General features: G+C 42.9%; 1 protein-coding gene across 1 annotated transcript in view; it reads right to left on the bottom strand.

The window, feature by feature from the left end:
* Nucleotides 1-3,096: 3,096 nt before the first annotated feature.
* Itgae (integrin subunit alpha E) overlaps nt 3,097-20,906 on the bottom strand; it is a 60,527-nt gene continuing 42,717 nt past the window's right edge. Inside the window, exons 26-30 of the mRNA XM_042699456.1 lie at nt 20,830-20,892; nt 20,241-20,336; nt 7,249-7,344; nt 4,317-4,427; nt 3,097-3,403 (exon numbers count right to left, since the gene is read on the bottom strand). Of these exons, the coding sequence (XP_042555390.1) occupies nt 3,311-3,403; nt 4,317-4,427; nt 7,249-7,344; nt 20,241-20,336; nt 20,830-20,892 (459 nt within the window). The 3' untranslated portion in view covers nt 3,097-3,310. The remainder of the gene's footprint in view (nt 3,404-4,316; nt 4,428-7,248; nt 7,345-20,240; nt 20,337-20,829; nt 20,893-20,906) is intronic.

Raw genomic sequence — 20,906 nt, 5'->3', positions numbered from 1 at the left:
CACTGTCCCTAAGCTTTTGTGCTCAAGACTAGAACTTGGCCACTTGAGTCACAGCTCCAATACCAGCTTTTTGTAGTTACTTGAAGGTAAAAATTTCCTACACTTTCCTATCTGGGCTGACTTCAAACTCTGATCCTCAGATCTCAGACTCCTGAGTAGCTAGGATTACAGGTTATGAGTCACTAGTATCCAGCTCAAACATATATATATGGATATATATCTTTTTTTGGTTGTAGGGCTTCAACTGGGCCCGGGCATTGTCCCTGAGCTCTTTTATATTTCTTCTTGCCAGTCCTGGGGCTTGAACTCAGGGCCTGGGCACTCTCTCTGAGCTGCCTTTTCTCATGGCTAGTACTCTACCACTTGAGCCACAGTGCCACTTTTGGCTTTTTCTGTGTATGTGGTACTGAGGAATCAAACCCAGGGCTTCATGCATGCTAGGCAAACACTCTACCACTAAGCCACATTCCCACCCTTCCCTGAGCAATTTTGCTCCAGGTTTACACTCTATCACTTTGAGCCATGGCTCCACTTCTGATTTTCTGGGGGTTAATTGGAGATAAAAGTCTCTCAGAGTTTCCTGTCCAGGCTAACTTTGAACCAAGATCCTCATAACTCAGCCTCCTGAGTAGCTAGGATTACAGGTGTGAGTCCCTGGCACACAGCAAACTAGATAGATAGATAGATAGATAGATAGATAGATAGATAGATAGATAGATAGATAGATAGATAGATAGATAGATAGATGTTCCCCCAGTCCTGGGGCTTGAACTCAAGACCTGGGCACTGTCCCTGAGCTTCTTGTGCTGGCTAGCATTCTACCACTTGAGCCACAGCATCACTTTTGGCTTTTTCTGTTTAAGTGGTACTAAGGAATCAAACCCAGGGCATCATGCATGCTATGCACGCACTCTACCACTAAACCACATTCCCAGCCCAAACTGTTAATTTTTTTAAATAAGTTGTTGGATAGATAGATGAGAAAGTAAGTAATAAATCCAGCAGAGTAAAAGATTACTATAGTAAGTAAAAGGAGTTAAATATACAGATATTCACTGTACAATTCAACTTTTCTATATTTGAACATGTTAATAAAATTTTGGGGAAAAAAGACTAAAGATAGAGTTGCTAAACTATCAAAAGGATCTGTGACACACACAAGTCAGAAACCATGACCTGGAAGTCACAGCATTATTGAGCATAAGTCAGTCAGTTCTTTGATTAGGAGACAAACTTCCTGCAAACCTCAGTGTCTTAATTTCTGTTAGGCTAGCAGCCTTTTGCTACATGCAGAAATCACAAACAATCACCCACCAAATGGAGCAGATGTGTTGGCCAACCAAATAGACCGGGGGTGATTCCTCTGACCTTGGAACTCTAGCCTTAACCTCAGATCTCACTATTCTCAACAGAAAGACAAGGCTCTGAGTTCAAGCCTCAGCCTCAATGCACATGCACACATACACACACCCCGCCCACACACATTGAAAAGAGTTTCCTTTAGAAAGCTGAAAAAAATATTAGGATTTATCTGAGATACTATAATCAATATATATTTGTATGTGTGTGTGCTGACCCAGGGGCTTAAACTCTGGACCTGAGATCTGTCCCTGAGCTTTTTTGCTCAAGGCTAGTAGTCCACCACTTGAGCCACAGTCCCACTTCTGACAAGGGGGATGTTTAACTGGAGATAAGTGTTTCACAGATTTTCCTGCAGAGCTCAGCCTCCTGTGTAGCTAGAATTAACTGGCATGAGCCACTGCTAGCCAGCAATACTCTTACTTTATTTTTGTTGGTCATAGGGCTTGAACTCTGGGCCTGGGCTTCAGCACAAGGCTAGTGCTCTGCCTCTACCACATGAGCCACTGCGCCACTTCCATTTTCTGGTGGTTAAATGGAGATAAGCATCTCACAGACTTTCCTACCTGGGCTGGCTTTGAACTGCAATCCTCAGATCTCAGCTTCGTGAGTAACTAGAATTACAGGTATGAGTCACCAGCACCCAGCATACTTTTTTTTTGGTCGGTCATGGGGCTTGAACTCTGGGCCTGGGGGCTGACGCTCAGCTCTTCAGCTCAAGGTTAGTGCTCTACCACTTGAACCACAGAGCCACTTCCGGTTTTCTGATAGTGTATTAGAGACAAGAGTCTTACAGTCTTTTCTGCCCGGGCAGAACCATGATCCTCAGATCTCAGCCTCCTGAGTAGCTAGGAATACAGGTGTTAGCTACCAGTGCCCAGCCTTATTTTTATTTTTTAAAATAAATTTTATTGTTATTGGGGAGGGGGGAGGCTGGGAAGGGAGGTGAAGGGTAAACAAAGGAGAAGGCTGCAATGCTTGGTAAGAAATGTATGCATTATCCTGCCCATGTAATTGTAACCCCTCTGTACAGTATGTTCTCAAATAAAATAAAATTAAAAAAAATTTTATTGTTATTATAAAGATGATATATAAAGGGGTTATAGTTTCATAAATCAGGTAATGAGTACATTTCTTTTTTGGACAATAACACCCCTTCCTTCGCTCTCTTTTTCCCTCCCATCTCCACCCACGTTATATAGTTCATTTTTTTTTTTTGGGGGGGGGCCGGTCATGAGGCCTGAACTCTGGGCCTGGGCGCTGTCCCTCAGCTCTTCAGCTCAAGGCTAGCGCTCTACCACTTGAGCCACAGCGCCACTTCCGGCTTTTTTCTTTTTGCTTATGTGGTGCTGAGGAATCGAACCCAGGGCCTCAGGCATGCAAGGCAAGCGCTCTACCACTGAGCCACCTTCCCAGCCCTATAGTTCATTTTCAACATATTATTATTAGTGTGTGTGTGTGTGTGTGTGTGTGTCCGCGCGCGCGCACCAATCCTGAGGCTTGAACTCAGGGTCTGGGCACTATTCCTGAGTTGTTGGGGTTTTTTGCTCAAGGCTAGAGCTCTACCACATGAATCACAGCTCCACTTCTGGCCAGGGTGGCTTCTAAATGCAATCCTCAGATCTCCTGAGTAGCTAGGATTATAGATGTAAACCACCTGGTATTATTTAAAAAAGAAAGAAAACCTGATCTATGAGATACCAATTTTACTATAAATCATAAAGAATATTTGCACAGTAAAAACAAAGAAAACTAACTTTAATACTAATGTTCCTCAAGTTTCCTTTTTTTTAGGATACAAAGAGACTTTGGAGACAACATGTAGTCAAAAACAATACTATTCATTTGGTGCTTCTCTAGATCACTGTATAGAAATGTAGTTGGAAGTTCCAAGTTTCTAGAAGTGTGGAGACTGGTTGGTATTCTCTCCCAATAGATGAGAAAGCAAGTTCTAATTTTCTTCAGCGAGCACACTGTCTGGTTTCAGCTGGGCTCTCATGCTCTCCAAGTTCCGACGTTGGTATTTTCTTTTAAAAAAGCCACACTGAAACAGCGAAGAGAAAGCACAATTACAGACTTAAAATATACATCTGTTTTTACAAAACAATCAATCTGCTTGCTGCCTAAATAGCCCCAGAATCCTCTGCTTTCAGACTCTCCTTCTGACCTCCTCTGAATCTCTCCCTGAACATCAGTCCTTCCAGATCCTTCTTCATGGTTACATTTCCTGGTGCTCCTCCTAAACCTCCCACCTCCCTCTGGACACCCAGAGCGCTTAAGCCCTTTCAGCTGAACTCATTCTGCAAAGTCATAGATTTCTAGCGCTACTAGATCTAATCCTGTTCATGTAAGAGTACTCAAAACAGCCTGCCCTGCCAGGACAGAATGAGTTCAAGCAGGACCTCCTACCACCAGAACTCAGAATCCAGGAAGAAGGGCAATAATACTATGCCATGTGACAACTGCCACAGTTGGAAGGCTGACAGGACAAGCACATAACCCAACTAGGAGGATCCAGATGTCTCCAGGCTCGGTTTTCAAGGAAGAATGAATTAGAGCAAAGTGAAAAGTGGGGACAGGCACCCTGGGAAGGGGAGTAGCCAATGCTCCAGAAGAGACATGACCTTAAGGCACTTTTCAACTGGGCTGGAAGAAAAAGCAAGACTTGGGAGCACAGAGGGGCAGAGGCCAAAGAATAGAGGGTCTAGAATAGCAATAAAATAGTTTGGGCATTGGAATAGGAGAAGACAGGGAAAGAATTTTAAGACGGGAATGCCAATCAGACCTGTTTTAAGCAGCTCTGTTTTGCCTAAAGCACAGTACTGTGGTTAAAGCAAGAGAGAAAAGTGGCCACAAGCCTAGCATAGCTGCTCTAGGTTCAAAGTTGGTCAACTAGAGGGTGCTGGGCCCAATCCCATAGCCCAGTCCTTTCTTACCCTATGAAAAAGAGAACTGACCTTGAATAGGATGGCTACAATCACCAACAAAACCAGAAGGCCACCAACACTGCTGCCAATGATCAGAAGCAAAGAAGGAGGCTCTTCACTCTTCAGGAAGATGACAGTGATCTAGACAAGGCAAAAAAGATTGCTTGATAACTCGGGTGAAGAGGAAAAAAATTCCACATTATTTTAAAGAGCAAAATATGAGACCTTGGCAACATACTGTATATTGATCAAGAATGAGGACACTGGAGCAAAAAAAAAAAATGGCACATTTGCTTTATGCAGCATTGAGTCATCTAAAATCATCTAATGACAAAAATAGTCTATCTTATCCAGAAAAGCTAACTTGTCAGGAGAGTGCGACCTTGTGAGAAAGATGCTTTGACAGTCTGAAAGACAGTCCGTTCGCAACAAAGACAGGACTCTACACCTAGCTGTGTCCTATGTCCTTGAGACCAATTATCATTAGCTTCAAAGCAGTGACTTACTTAAACAATCTCCAGATGCTATCAACTTAAATCTGAAAGAGTTTCTGTTTTGTTTTTTTATGTTGTACTGGGGTTTGAACTCTGGACTTCAAGCTTTCACTTTGCTGGCAAAAAGCAATAGTCTTAGGCTGGGAATGTGGCTTAGTGGTAGAGTGCTTGCCTAGCATGCATGAAGCACTGGATTTGATTCCTCAGTACCACATAAACAGAAAAAGCCAGGAGTGGTGCTGTGGCTCAAGTGGTAGAGTGCCAGCCTTGAGCAAAAGACGCTCAGAGACAGTGCCCAAGCCCTGAGTTCAAGCCCCAGAACTAGTAAAACAAAAACAAACAAACAAAAAGAAACAAAAACAGTAAGAGTCTTGAAGATTTGTCAGCTTGGTCTGGCTTTGAACTGGGATTCTCAGATTTTTTTTTCTCTCTCTCTTTTTTTTTTCATTTGTCAGTGGTGGAGCTTGAACTCTGGGCCTGGGCACTATCCCTGTACTCTTCAGCTCAAGGCGAGCACTCTACCTTTTGAGCCACAGTGCCACTTCTAGTTTTCTAGTGGTTACTGGAGAGCAGAGTCTCAGGGACTTTCCGGCCCAGGCTGGCTTTGAACCACGATCCTCAGATCTCAGCCTCCTGAGTAGCTAGGATTACAGGCATGAGCCACCGACACCTGGCTAGATTTTTTTCTCTTGAGTAGCTATAATTATAGGTACTGTAGTCACGAACTACTGGTGCCCACTGACAGACTTTTTTTAAAATCATGCACAAACCCTGAAAGTCTTTGGAAATATATCTTCCCCAAGGGGGAAATGTGACAGGTACTGGTTGGCTCTTTATCATCTAAGAAGATACATTTCTGGGAAACACAATACATTCAAAGTTCTGTCCCTGTGTGGCTGATACCTGTGGGCCTCTCCCTAGAAGTCATTCATTTTCCTCTGGCTCTGTCAGTTCTCTGTGGGCTTGGCTAGAAAAGATCGGAATGTGCTTTTCTACTGGGACCCAGATGTGGCCAGAGCATACTGCAAGGGGGCAGGGCAGGAGGTGTGTGTAGAGGGCAATCAAGATTTCCCTGCCTGCCAGGGACCAGTGGCACCTGCCTATAATCCTAGCTATTCAGGAGGCTGGAATCTGAGAATACTGGCTCCAGGCCAGCCCGGATCAACAAATCCAAGAGCTTATCTCCAATTAACCAGCAAAAAAAAGCCAGAAACGGATGTGTGATTCAATGCTAACAGTGAGTGAAAACCACCAAGTGAGAGCAAGGATTGAGTTCAAGCATACCAATATTAAAAAAACAAAACAAAAAAAAAAACACCTAAAGCTGGGCACCAAAGGCTCATGCCTGTAATCCTAGCTACTCAGGAGGCTGAGATCTGAGGATCGAGGTTCAAAGCCAGCCCAGGCAGGAAAGTCCATGAGACTCTTATCTCCGATAAACACTGGAAATTTACTGTATTTTCTCCTTACTTGTGCCTAAATGCAACTGAGTGTATAGCCATTCATATTTTCATATTTATAGATTCATTGCAAGTCAGTTGTTTACTGGCAGGAAGTACTTAGTTATTTTGCTTATTATGACAATGAACTTAAAGAAGGGAATCTATATTACAGAAATGAAGCTTCAGTAAGTGGGGAAAATATCTAAATAAATTAAGAATATACATATAAGAAGCAATCAGAATAACTCCCTTTGGAAAGGGAACTGGAGGTGTGGAGACAGGGAAAGTGAAGAAAACATTATTTTCCTGTAATAATTGGATTTAATAATACTATACTTTTTTTCTTTTTAATTCAAGGCAGTGCAATAATGAGATACTTCTATTTTGCTTGGTGGAGCCCCAGCCTTGAGTGATAAAAGCTAAGGGACAGCACCCAGGCCCTGAGTTCCAGCCCCAGTACCAGCACAAAAAAATAAAATCTACACACTAAGAAGGCATTTAATGTGTACCAAAAAAATGTTTTATCATTCTGAAAACGGAACATTTCCTTTTTTTTTTTTTGTCAGTCCTAGGGCTGAACTCAGGGCCTGACAACTGTTTCTGAGCTTCTTTTGCTCAAGGCTAGAGCTCTACCACTTGAGCCACAGCACCACTTCCAGCTTTTTCTGTTTATGTGGCATTGAGGAATCGAACCCAGGGCTTCATGCATGCTAGACAAGCACTCTACCACTAAGCCACATTCCCAGCCAGAAACAGAATATTTCCTAAGTATTTTTCAAGTCACCCTATTTCCAAGTGGAAGAATATACTGGTGTTGATTCCAGCCTCCTTATTTCAAGGAGAACTCTTCCGTTCACATCTCTGATCCAATTGCCTCATTTCAATGTTGGGAAATTATGTGAGCAGCTCAAGGTCACAGAGCAGAAAAAGATCACAAGTAGTAAGAAAATGGTTTTCTGTACAGAACCCTCAAAGGTGGACAGTTTTCCCAGGGCACTACTCAGAAACCAGCCAGGGTAAGATTACCTTAGTTCTATGGTTTTCTGCATTCAGTCCCACATATAGAGACTTGTTGAAAGATATTTCACCAAAGATCTGCAGTTCAGTTACATCTCTCAGTAACTACAAGACAAGAAAAAGGGAAGGAAAGAAACATCTTTTAGACATGGATTTACTGTTTCTGAATAGTTTACCATCTTTCCCTTCAAAGGTGTTTCTTCTCCAATATTTGTGAGCCTTGTTAATGGACTTAGCTCCCACACAATTACTCAAAAAGGAAATTTGCAGTTATTCCTTATTTCTTTTCCCTTACCCAAACTCATTCTTGACAATTTTTCTTGGTACTAGTATGGGGCTTGAACTCAGAGACTTGGTATTGTGCCTCAGTTTTCCCCTCAAGGCTGGTGCTCTATCAGTTGGGCCATAGTTCTACTTCTATCCTTTTCTGGGGGATGAGGGAAGAGGCACAGTTAGGTAGTCTCATGGACTTTCCTGCTGGCTTCAAATTGCAATCCTCAGAACTCAGCCTCCTAAGTAGCTACAATTATAGGCATGACCACTGGTATCTAGATCTTGACAATTCATTTTTAAAAAACATTCTTTCTAGCTAGGTGCCAGTGGCTCACACCTACAATCCTAGCTACTCAGGAGGCTGAGATAAGAGGATCACGGTCACGTAAGAAAGTCTGTGACACTCTTATCTTCAATTAACCACCAGAAAACAAGAAGTGGTGCTGCAGCTCTCAAAGTGGTAGAGTGCTAGCCTTGAGCAAAAGAGCTCAGGGACAGCACTTAGGCCCTGAGTTCAAGCCCCATGACCAACAATATAAAAAGAAAGTACTAAGACAGCTGCTGGTGGTCATACCCTTACAGTAATCCTAACTATTCAGGAGGCTGAGATCTGAGGATCACAGTTCAAAGCCAGCCCAGGCAGAAAATTCTGTGAGACTTATCTCCAATAAAGCCAGAAGGGGCATGCTGTGGCTCAAGTGGTAGAGCACTAGCCTTGAGCAAAAAGGCCCTGAGTTCAAGCCCCAGGATCAGCACAAAAAAAAAGAAAAGAAACTACTAATGTGAGGACTGAGGAGAAAAGTAATGTTATGCAAAGAAGTTACAAATACAATTTGATGATGTACTTTTATTTTAGCTCCTTATAGAAAAACAATAAATTCATGTTACTACTACTGCAGTATTAATCTTTTTAAAACATAGCTTTTTTTTATAGCTTAGGCAAAACACAATGAATAATATAGTATAAGTTTTTTTTTTGGTCAACCCTGGGCCTGAACTCTGGGCCTGGGTGCTGTCCCTCAGCTCTTCAGCTCAAGACTAGGGCTCTACCATTTGAACCACAGTACCACTTCCAGCTTTTTCTGCTTATGTGGTGCTGAGGAATTGAACCGGGGCCTTATGCATGCAAGGTAAGCACTCTACCACTGAGCCACCTTCCCAGCCCTGTAGTATAAATTTTTAAATGTTTTTGTGGATATAACTGAGTTTTAAAAGTCATCATAATCGGAAGTGGCACTGTAGCTCAAGTGGTAGAGCGCTCGCCTTGAGTTGAAGAGCTGAGGGACAACGCCCAGGCCCAGAGTTCAAGCCCCACGACCGACAAAAAAAAAAAAAAAAAAGTCATCATAACCATAACCAAGGATAAGAAATGTACTCATTATCTTGCCCATGTAATTGTAACCCCTCTGTACAGTATTTTCACAATAAAAAAAATAAAAAATAAAAATGTTATAATCTTTATTTTTTAAACCATTAAGTCTCTCAATTTCTTCCTAGATCAAATGTACATGGAATGTTTCTATTTTATGTAGTTAGTTCACATTCATATGTATATAATAAAAACTCAGTTATCCACAAAAAACAAACAACTCCTAGCTCATTTGTAAGAAGATGCTAATAAAATGAAAAATAGCTGACTTCATACACAGTCTAAAACTACAGTGGGATAATTCACTGATAATTTTTTTCTGGAAAAAGTTTTGAGGAATTGTGTTTTTCTTTTTTGTTTGTATTTCTATTTGTTCTTTAAATTATTATTATTACTATTACTATTTATTATTTTTGCCTGTCCTGGGGCTTGAACTCTGGGCTGGACATTGTCCCTAAACTTCTTTTTGCTCAAGGCTAGTGCTCTCCCAGTTTAACCATAACACTACTTCCAGCTTTTCTGTGATTAATTAGATATAAGTTTTAGGGCTGGGAAGGTGGCTCAGTGGTAGAGCGCTTGCCTTGCATGCCTGAGGCCCTGGGTTCGATTCCTCAGCACCACATAAGCAAAAAGAAAAAAAGCCGGAAGTGGCGCTGTGGCTCAAGTGGTAGAGCACTAGCCTTGAGCTGAAGAGCTGAGGGACAGCGCTCAGGCCCAGAATTCAGGCCCCATGACTGGACCCCACCCCCAAAAAAAAAGAGTTTCAGGGGCTTTCCTGTCCTGACTGGCTTCAAACCTCAATCCTCAGATATCTATTACAGGCATGACCCACCATCCAATCTTAACTTATTTTTAAAATTATATTTTTCCATTTTTATCATTAAGTAGTTGTACAAAGGGGTTGTCATTCAACATACCAGTTTATGAGTACCTCACATCTTAATCAAGATCACCTGGTTCATTGTTCTCCCTCATGCCTCCCAAACCCACCCATCTACTCAGACTTCCAAGTTTCATAGAATCTGCATGGAATATTATGATTGCATTCTCTCTCCCTGCAGTAGTAACCTTATGCACACAATGATTCCATATTAAACATGCAGTAGTTATACCACTGTTCTTCTTAGTTACAGGACTTTCAAGCTTTTGTTAAGTAAAAACGAAAGTAGGTTACAATATAGATTTTTTTTTTTTTTTTTGGTCAGTTGGGCATCATGAATCTGGGCCTGAGCACTGTCCCTCAGCTCTTCAGCTCAAGGCAAGTGCTCTACCACTTGAGCCAGAGCGCCAGTTCTGCTTTTCTGGTAGTTAACTGAAGTTAAGAGTCTCACAGACTTTTCTACCCAGGCTGGCTTTGAACCTGGATTCTCAGATGTCAGCCTCGTAAGTAGCTAGGATTATGAGTGAGTCACTGGCACCTGGCTTTACAATACCTACTTTGAAGTACAGTTTTTTAAAGTTTTATGATTTTTGACTATACAACCCTTAGATTTATGTTCACATTTTAAGAAAAAGAAAGGAACAAACAAACTACAAGTACCTTGGCCCTGAGTTCAAGCTTCAGTAAGGGCATAACACACACGCAAACACACATAAATACACACATACACATAAATACATACATAAATACAATAAATGTGTAGGAGAGAAAAGTGAGTATTAAAAGATAAAGCTTGGAGGGGGGACCAAGATGGCGACGGGGCAGTAGGGAAACGCCACAGCTCTCTCCAACCAAAAAGAGAGTTCGAGTTCCAACCTTTAATCTCCCCAAGAGACCGACAACAACAAAAAGACGAACACTCAGAGGAAAACCAGAGGTGGAAAATAACAAAAAAAAGAAAGAGAGGAAAAGAAGAATTTCAGAACAGAGAAGAGCGAAGACCCCCTCCCCCAACCTTTACTGGCCGCGCGGCAGTGCGCCAAGCCGCCGGCCAGCCGGCCCGGCGGGGGCTGCCGGAGCCACAGAGACACAGGGGGCTGCTTGCAGATCACCAGGTACCGGATTGCAGAACAGCGGATCACCAGGAGCAGAGAAACCTACCAGCCGGGAGTCTCCAGGAGGATCCCACCCCACCCATCACTCTCCACCGGAGCGGAGAGGCTCCATCCCGCCAAAGCCGTCCGGCACCAGCAGCGCCACAAAGGGACCTGTCCCACAAAGGGACCTGTCCCACAAAGGGACCTGTCCGCAGACCACCCGCCCAATCGCAATCGCAACGACCGGGCGGGGGGCCGCCCAACCCAGCCCGCAACCACCCCAACTGAACTCGGACTGCAACAACAACTGACGACCTACAGGGTGAGTACCCATCAGGGGACAGGGAATCCATCAAGGGAGACCAGAGCTGGAGGGAATCCCCAGACCCTGACCTAGACTCCCTACCCCAACACCCGGACCACAGGACCCACTAAAACTGGGAACTGTTCGAGAGCTCCACCAGCCGGTGGAGCACACTCTGCTGGCCAGGACAGAGCAAGAGCGCCCCTGGAAGGGAGCTTAAATGCTCAAGCCAGGAACAGTGCCCCTGGGTCAAGACTACCAACAGTAGAAGAAATTTGAACTGTGTCCTCCAGGCTGCATAACCAAGGTGGTATACACATTAGCACAGGCCTAACGAGCGCGCTCCAGGCTGGGGCCGGAACCAGGCCAGGGGACCGGCGCCTGAACAAAGCAAAAAGGGTCAGAAGTGGGGCTGTGGCTCAAATGGTAGGGTGCCAGCCCTGAGCTGAAGAGCTGAGGGACAGCACCCAAACCTAGAGTTCAAGCCCACAACCAGCCCAAAACAAACAAACAAAAACACATCAGGAGCCCATAGCAGACTCCAGTATTTGGGAGAGTGCATCCAGAGCATCTGATCTTCCCAAGAGCACCCGCAGGAGCAAACACAAGCAGTCTAGGCTGCTCAACCCTTCCAAAGGCGGGAATTGCTACAGCAGAGAGCTGAGAATCCTAAGTGAATAGCAGCTGGAAATAGGCTCCCAACAGAATCCAGATCAGGCACAGACTCTCTCTACCAATACAGAATCAGCAACCAAGCAAAGACAGACACACCAAAACAAGATTGAAGAGCAGTCTCCTGAACCCCCATGCGAAAATCACAGAGAAAAATCACAAGGTTTACCACTACCCAGGACAGCAAGCTCACCTCAAAAGCCAGCAGCCACGCAGGGGAGAGCCCCAGTGGGAGCAAAGCAGGAATGGAAGACAAAAACTACATCCAAGGGTTGCTGGAGGCAATGACTCAAGAAATAAAGCGAGAAATGGATCAGAAATTGAAAGAGCACAAGGATGAACTATCAAAAGATATACAGGATATCAAACAAAAATTGGATGCAAAAATAGAAGCTGCACAAACCTCAGTAAGAAGTGAGATAAACGCCAAATTAGAGGTAATGCATACTGATCTCACCTCATTGAGAGGTGAGATCAGTACTCTGAGAACCAACATTGAATCCATAAAGGGATCCATTTCCACCATGCAAACCACAATAGAAGCCACGGTCAACAGAGTGAATGAAATGGAAGGTAGAGTGTCAGATACAGAAGACAGAATACACCAACTGGACCAAAAAGTGACAGATATGGAAAAATCACTCAAATTAAACCAAAGGGAAATTCAAGAGCAAGCAGATAATGCTAAAAAATTTAACCTTCGCATAATCGGAGTGGACGAAGGTGAGGAATTCCAGAGCAAGGGAATGCAACACCTATTTAACAAGATAGTCAATGAAAATTTTCCCCACCTCAAAAACGACCATCTTAACTACATCACAAAAGCTTATCGAACACCCAACAAGCAAGATCCCAGGAGAAACACTTCTAGGCACATAATAGTAACAATGATGGATCTGAATAATAAGGAAACAATCCTGCATGCAGCAAAAATGAAGAAGGAGCTATACTACAACGGGAAAAAAATTAGAATCACTGCAGATCTCTCCACACAAACAATGAATGCAAGAAAAGCCTGGGAAAGCACCATACGAGCCCTGAGAGCCAATAACTGCCAACCCAGACTGATATACCCGGCAAAGCTAGCATTCACATTCGATGGAGAACTGAAAACTTTTAATAGCAAAGAAAAACTAAATGAATACATAAACATTAAGCCGGCATTACAAAGAATTCTAAGAGGGGGGACACAACCTGAAGAAAGCAACCAGGAACTGGGACCTGCCCCAAACAGGCATTACTCAAAGTCTAACTGAGCAAGCACAGGAGGAAAGGAAAGAAGAAAAACTTAGGAAAACGGAATGGCAGGGACAACAATGCATCTCTCTATACTTTCTCTTAATATAAATGGGCTGAATTCGCCAATTAAAAGAAAACGAACTGAGGACTGGATCAGAAAACAAGACCCATCCATCTGTTGCCTTCAGGAGACCCACCTCTCAGCCAAACATACAAACAAACTCAGAGTGAAGGGGTGGAAAAGGATCTACCAATCAAATTCCCCCAATAAGAAAGCAGGTGTAGCTATCCTGATATCTGACAAAATAAACTTTTCATTAAAATCAGTACAGAAAGACAAGGACGGACACTACATATTAATAAAGGGAACAATCCAAGAGGAGGATATAACCATCATCAACTTATATGCCCCAAATATTGGTGCACCCAGATATGTTAAACAAATGCTCTCAAACTTACAGAATAAAATAGATCCCAATACGATAATACTAGGAGACTTTAACACGCCACTCTCACCAAAGGACAGGTCTACCAACCAGAGGATTGGCAAAGAAGCTACCGAATTAAGTGAGGCCATACTTCAAGCGGAATTAACTGACATCTACCGAGTATTTCACCCTAAAACAACACAGTACACATTCTTCTCAGCAGCTCATGGAACTTTCTCCAAAATAGACCATATCATAGTTCATGCAAGGAACTTAAGCAAATACAAAGGGATCGACATAATCCCCTGTATCCTATCTGACCACAGTGGAATCAAGCTAGCTCTCAATAACAAAGCATACCGCAGAAATTTCTCTAATACATGGAAATTGAACAGCACACTCCTTAACAAGGCCTGGGTAACAGAAGAGATCAGAGAAGAAATAAAGCATTTCCTACAACTCAATGAAAATGAAAACACCTCACAAAGAAACTTGTGGGACACAGCAAAAGCAGTCCTGAGGGGCAAATTTATTGCCCTCAGTGCCCACATCAAGAGAATGGAGACAGACCAAGTAAATAATCTCATGTTGCAACTAAAACAGCTAGAAAAACAAGAAAAAATGGGACCTAAAGCTACTAGACGAAGCCAGATAACCAAATTGAGAGCAGAGATTAACCAATTAGAAAATCAGAAAACCATAACCAAAATAAACCAAACAAAAAGCTGGTTCTTTGAAAAAATAAACAAAATTGATGGCCCGTTGGCAAGATTAATTAAAAAAAGAAGAGAGGAAACCCATATTAATAGGATTAGGGATGCCACGGGAAACATCACAACACGTACCCAAGATATCCAAACAATTCTAACAGACTACTTTCAAAAGCTATACTCTCTAAAGGAAGAAAATCTGGCGGAAATGGATGCATTTTTAGAGAAATACAAGTTACCCAAACTGAGCAAAGAAGAAGTTAACCAATTAAATAAGCCAATATCCTATAATGAGATACAGGAAGCTATCAAAAGTCTTCCAACAAAAAAAAGCCCAGGACCAGATGGATTCACAGCAGAATTCTATAAGACCTTTAAAGAAGAACTAATACCCATACTCCTCAAGCTCTTCAGAGAAACAGAGAAGGAGGGAACTATCCCAAACTCATTCTACGAAGCCAATATCACACTCATCCCCAAACCAGGCAAAGACCCAACCAAAAAGGAGAATTACAGGCCAATCTCCTTGATGAACACAGATGCAAAGATCCTTAACAAGATTCTAGCTAACAGAATCCAGAAACACATAAAAAAAATAATACACTATGATCAGGTAGGCTTCATCCCAGAGACACAGGGATGGTTTAACATACGTAAGTCAATAAATGTAATCCAGCATATCAACAGAGCCAAGGTCAAGAATCACATGATTATCGCCACAGATGCAGAAAAGGCCTTTGATAAAATTCAACATTCATTCATGCTAAAAGCTCTGGAGAAAATAGGAATAGAAGGAACATTTCTAAAAACAATAAAAGCCATTTATGACAGACCAATAGCCAATATTATACTTAATGGGGAAAAGCTACAACCAATCCTCCTAAAAACAGGAACAAGGCAAGGATGTCCACTGTCTCCACTCCTCTTCAACATAGTCCTAGAACCCTTAGCCAGGGCAATAAGGCAAGAAAAAGACATTAAAGGGATCCGCATAGGGAAAGAAGAAGTGAAACTATCCCTTTTTGCAGACGACATGATACTATACCTCCACGATCCCAAAAACTCCATCCCCAAACTTTTAGAAATCATAAGTCACTTCGGCAAAATAGCAGGATACAAAATAAACCCACAAAAATCAGTTGCCTTCCTATACACTGATAACGCACAGGAAGAGAGGGAAATAAAGGGAGCAACCCCATTCACAATAACCTCCCAAAAAATAAAATATTTAGGAATTAACCTAACCAAAGATGTAAAAGAACTATTTAATGAGAACTATAAAAAGTTAAAGAAAGAAATTGCAGAAGACACTAGGAAATGGAAAGACCTCCTATGCTCCTGGATAGGCCGACTTAATATAGTAAAGATGGTGATACTTCCAAAACTAATATACAAATTCAATGCAATTCCTATTAAAATCCCAATGACGTACATCACTGAAATACAGAAAACAGTCCAAAAATTTATATGGAACAACAAAAGACCTAGAATAGCCAAAACAATTCTAGGGGATAAAGACAATATGGGAGGGCTATCCATGCCGAACTTCAAACTCTACTACAGAGCTATAATCACAAAGACAGCATGGTACTGGCACAAAAACAGACCCGAAGACCAATGGAACAGAATAGAAGATCCAGATATAAATCCACAGGCCTACAGCCAGCTGATATTCGACAAAGGAGCCAAAGACATACAATGGAAGAAACACAGCCTCTTCAACCGCTGGTGCTGGGAAAACTGGGCAGCCACATGCAGAAAACTAAAAGTGGACCCCAGCCTATCACCATGCACCAACATCAACTCAAAATGGATTAAAGACCTTAACATTAAACCTGAATCTCTGAAACTACTGCAGGACAGAGTAGGAGAGACACTTGAACTAATAGGCACAGGAAGGAACTTCCTGAACAGAGTCCCAGGGTCACAACAAGTTGGAGAGAGACTCGACAAATGGGACTACCTTAAAATAAAAAGCTTCTGCACAGCTAAATCTATCGCAACTAAGCTAGAAAGACAACCAACTAATTGGGAAAAAATATTTACCAGCAATATATCAGACAAGGGGTTAACATCCTGTATATACAGGGAACTCAAGAAACTAATCCCTCCCAAACCTAACAAACCAATTACTAAATGGGCAAGGGAACTAAAGAGGGACTTCTCAAATGAAGAAATAAAAATTGCAAAGAAACACATGAGAAAATGTTCATCATCCCTGGTGGTGAAGGAAATGCAAATAAAGACAACCCTGAGATACCACCTTACCCCAGTCAGAATGTCCCACATCCACAAATCAGCCAACGACAAATGCTGGAGGGGATGTGGAGAAAGAGGAACCCTATTACACTGCTGGTGGGAATGTACACTTATACAACCACTTTGGAAAGCAGTCTGGAGGGTCCTTAGAAAGCTAAAGATTGACCTCCCTTACGACCCAGTCATACCACTTCTAGGCATCTACCCTGAACAACAGGAACCAATATACAAGGACACGTGCACCTCCATGTTTATTGCAGCACTGTTCGCAATAGCTAGGATATGGAAACAACCTAGGTGCCCCACCACAGATGAATGGATCCAAAAATTGTGGTATCTATACACAATGGAATATTATGCAGCCATTAGAAATGACAAAATAATGGCATTTGCAGGGAAATGGATGGAGCTAGAAGGAATCATGTTGAGCGAGGTAAGCCAAGAACGAAGAGACAAACGGTACATGGTCTCCCTCATAAGTGGATGCTAAATCCAAAAGGTTAGGTGATAGGACAAAACTAACAGGACTTAAGAAACAAAGAACTCCCGCTCATCTGGTTGAACCACTACTAAATATCCTCATGCTGCTGATCACAAATATGGTATATAACATGTGAACACTGTTATATATTACAGACTGTGGTAGACAATTTGCTCCAGGGAAGTTAGAATGAACTTGTGACTTTGAAATTATGTAATCATTTAATCACAATCAAAAAAAAAAAAAAAAGAACCTCGGGGAAGGGGGGGAGGGAGGGGATGGTAGGGGGAAAACAATGGAGGGGGTAACAATGTTCAAGAGAAAGTGTACTCATTACCTCACTCATGTAACTGTAACCCTCTGTATAGTAGCTTTACAATAAAAAAAAAAAAAAAAAAGATAAAGCTTGGGTCAGGGAATGTGGCTTACTGGTAAGAGTGCTTGACTAGCATGCATGAGGCCCTGGGTTTGATTCCCTGGTACCACATAAACAAAAAAATAAATAAAATTAATTAAAAAAATTTTTTGGGTTGGTCGTGGGGCCTGAACTCTGGGCCTGGGCACTGTCCTTCAGCTCAAGGCTAGCGCTCTACCACTTTGAACCACAGCACCACTTCTGGCTTTCTTTTTTCTGCTTATATGGTGTTGAGGAATCGAACCCATGGCCTCCTGCATGGGGCAAGCACTCTACCACTGAGCCTTCCCAGCACCTAATTTAAAAAAAAAATTAAAAGAAAGACTATAAAATAAAGTTAAAGATAAAACTTGAGCTGGTGGCCCGTAGCCCATGCCTGTAATCCTAGCTACTCAGAAGGTTGAGATGTGAGGATTAAAGTTTGAAGCCAGCATAGGCAGAAAAGTTAATGAGACTCTATCTACAATTAACTGTAAGGTCCATTCCTGGACGGCGAACAGACCTCGCCCAGTACCTGTGTTACCTAGGCAACTGGGACACCTGGAAGAGGTCACATCTGCATCCGCTGAGGTCACATCTGAATTTGATGTGGCCACACCTTTCCCCACCCATACCCTAGATAAGGCCTAGCGCAGGCCCAGGCACTCTCTCTGTTCGTTTCTAGCTCTCTGCTCTCTCTCCCTTTTCTAGCTCTTTTCTCTCTCTTTCCTTTCTTTCCTCTTTCCTTTCCCAGCCACGTGGAGTGCCAACCTTGCCTGGTCCCAGCAAGTCTACTGAATAAACCTACCCCTTACCTGAATACCACGTGAGTGCTACTGTTCTTACCCTTCTCTCTGCTCTTTTCTAGCTCTTTCCTCTCCTTTCCTCTCTTTCCCAGCTCTCTCTCATTCCCAGGCCTTTCCCAGCCACGTGGGGTGCCAACCTTGCCTGGTCCCATCAGGTCTACTGAATAAACCTACCCCTTACCTGAATATCACGTGTGTGCTGGTGCAGTTCTTACTCGGCAACCTCTTTTTAAAAATCTAACATTAACCAGAAAACTGGAAATGGAGCTATGGCTCAAAGTAGTAGAGGGTTAGCTTTGAGTATAAAAGCTCCGGGACTGTGCCCAGACTCTGAGTTCAAGCCTCATGACCAACAACAACAAAAAGATAAAGCTAAGGGGCTGGGAAGGTAGCTCAGTAGTAGTGTTTGCCTTGCATGCATGAGGCCCTGGGTTCAATTCCTCAGCACCACACAAACAGAAAAAGCTGGAAGTGGTGCTGTGGCTCAAGTGGTAGAGTACTAGCCTTGAGCTGAAGAACTGAGGGAAAGCACCCACGCTCAGAGTTTAGACCCCACGACCGACCAAAATAATAACAATAATAATAATAATAATAAATGCAGCATTATTTACCATAGCTAAGATATGGAACCAACCCAGATGCCCCTCAGTAGATGAATGGATCAAGAAAATGTGGTATATATACACAATGGAATTCTATGCCTCCATCAGAAAGAATGACATTGCCCCATTTGTTAGGAAATGGAAAGGCTTGGAAAAAATTATATTAAGTGAAGTAAGCCAGGCCCAAAGAAACATAGGTTCCATGGTTTCCCTTATTTGCAATATCTAGTATATGTATGAGTCAAGTAGAAAAGGTCAGATAATGTGATGTTAGGAAAATGAACCCTTAGATATGTATTTAAATGTTTTTTTTCTGTCATGCATTTGTTTCTAACGCATTTATAAGATTATTTCTTTGTTGCTTTGTATGTCCTTCCCCCACAGTATAATCCCTGCTTTCACTGTATTTGATGTCGGTATAATTTGTGGAGGAGAAGGGGAAAAACAAGTCGTTTAAGGATACAGGTGGACCCGTTGCAACAATGAGAAATACAAGTTGTCATGTTGAAAACGAACTTTACAACTTTGGTGGGGGGGAGGATTGAGTGGGGGGGTGGGGGGAGGCTGGGAAGGAATGTGAAGGGTAAATAAAGGAGGAGGCTGCAATGCTTGATAAGAAATGTACTCACTATCTTGCCCATGTAATTGTAACCCCTCTGTACAGTATGTTCACAAAAAAATAAAATAAAAATATAAAATATATTTCCTGCTGAAACTAATAATAATAAAGCTAAGGAAGTAACAGGGTAGTGCTTTGCAGATCATGGGGGAAAAACATAGATTTTAGTCTATGTTCAAACTGCACTGCTTTTAGTCAGGTACTCTTTACACTTACAATTACCCTCCCTCCTTTTTCTTTCTTTCTTTTTTTTTTTCTTTCAGCAGGGGCCTGACACAATCTAATGTTTGCTTTCAGAAGATGGGTAGTTGTCAAGTGAAGAATTATTTGTAGAGGGGGAGGATTGGGTGGGGGGACAGGGGGAGGATGGGAAGGGATGGGAAGGGGAAACAAAGGAGGAGGCTACAATGCTTGATAAGAAATGTACTCATTATCTTGCCCATGTAATTGTAACCCCTCTGTACAGTATTTTCACAATAAAAAAATTTATTTGTAGAAGTTAGAGAAAGGCAGAGGCCATGAAAGCAGGTGCAAGGTTACTGCAATAGCCCCATCAAGAGATGGTGACTGTAAGAGTAGTAGACATGGCAGAAAGTGAATGTTCTAGAAGAACATTCATTCACTTCAGAAGAAGTGAATGTTCTAAAATGGAAGAGCCTGCTGCTGGAATAGATATGGGTATGCAAGATGGGAAGGAGCGGCAGGTAATTCCCACATTTCCTACTGTAAATTACCTACTGAGTAGCCTGAGTGATTGGCTAAGGAGCAGGTTGGGACAGAAGATGTATCAGGAGGCCTATTTTTGACATTACATTTCATATGCTGTTTTCCTGGAAAAGCAAATCTGGAGCATTTCAGTGTCAAATACCTGCTTAGCATGACCCAAGGAGATCTCTGCAGCCACAGTTACATTTTCTTTATCTGATGTGATGGCACAGCTTACTAGATGCCATTGCTCCACGTGCTGGGAAGACAAAAGCTTGGTAGTATAATCCCTCAGGAAAAAACGAGTTACCTTGATCTTGCTCTGCTTTTTCCATAACTGCTAGTGTACTGAAGCCATGCCCCCAGCCTAGTCTAAAGTGTTTAACATTTAGGACACATTGTCTTTGAGATCCTAAAATGTAGGGTGTGAGCAGTTTGAGTGCTCCTAGTCACACCTGGCAAACATGACTCCAAGAAGAGGCTGAGGTGGGCCTGGCCAAGCCATCCTGTAGATGCCTTGCAGGGAGTAGAGCCTGGTTTCCCCGTCACACCCTCTAAGCCTTACCCAGCGGTCCCAGACTTGTCCCAGATCTTCCCCCAGACCGTCTCCCAGCCGTCTTCAGCCTTCCCAGCCCTCCCCCAGCCTTCCCAGCCCTTCCTCAGCCTTCTCCATCCTTCCCAGACCTCCCGCGGCCTTCCCCCCCCCACCACACCCCGGCCTTCTCTCCGCCGTCCGGGGTGGCGGGGCTCACCTGGGCGGCACCACTCCCGCTCCCGCAGGCGCGCTCCTGGGCTTGGGCGCAGACGGTGCGTTCCTGAAACGAGAGCC

Source organism: Dipodomys spectabilis, unplaced genomic scaffold (genome assembly GCF_019054845.1).
Source record: "Dipodomys spectabilis isolate Male_0828 unplaced genomic scaffold, ASM1905484v1 ptg000250l, whole genome shotgun sequence".
In the NCBI taxonomy this organism is placed as follows: domain Eukaryota; kingdom Metazoa; phylum Chordata; class Mammalia; order Rodentia; family Heteromyidae; genus Dipodomys; species Dipodomys spectabilis.
Note: the sequence above shows the minus strand (reverse complement) of the source record. Positions and strands in the feature narration are given on the sequence as shown.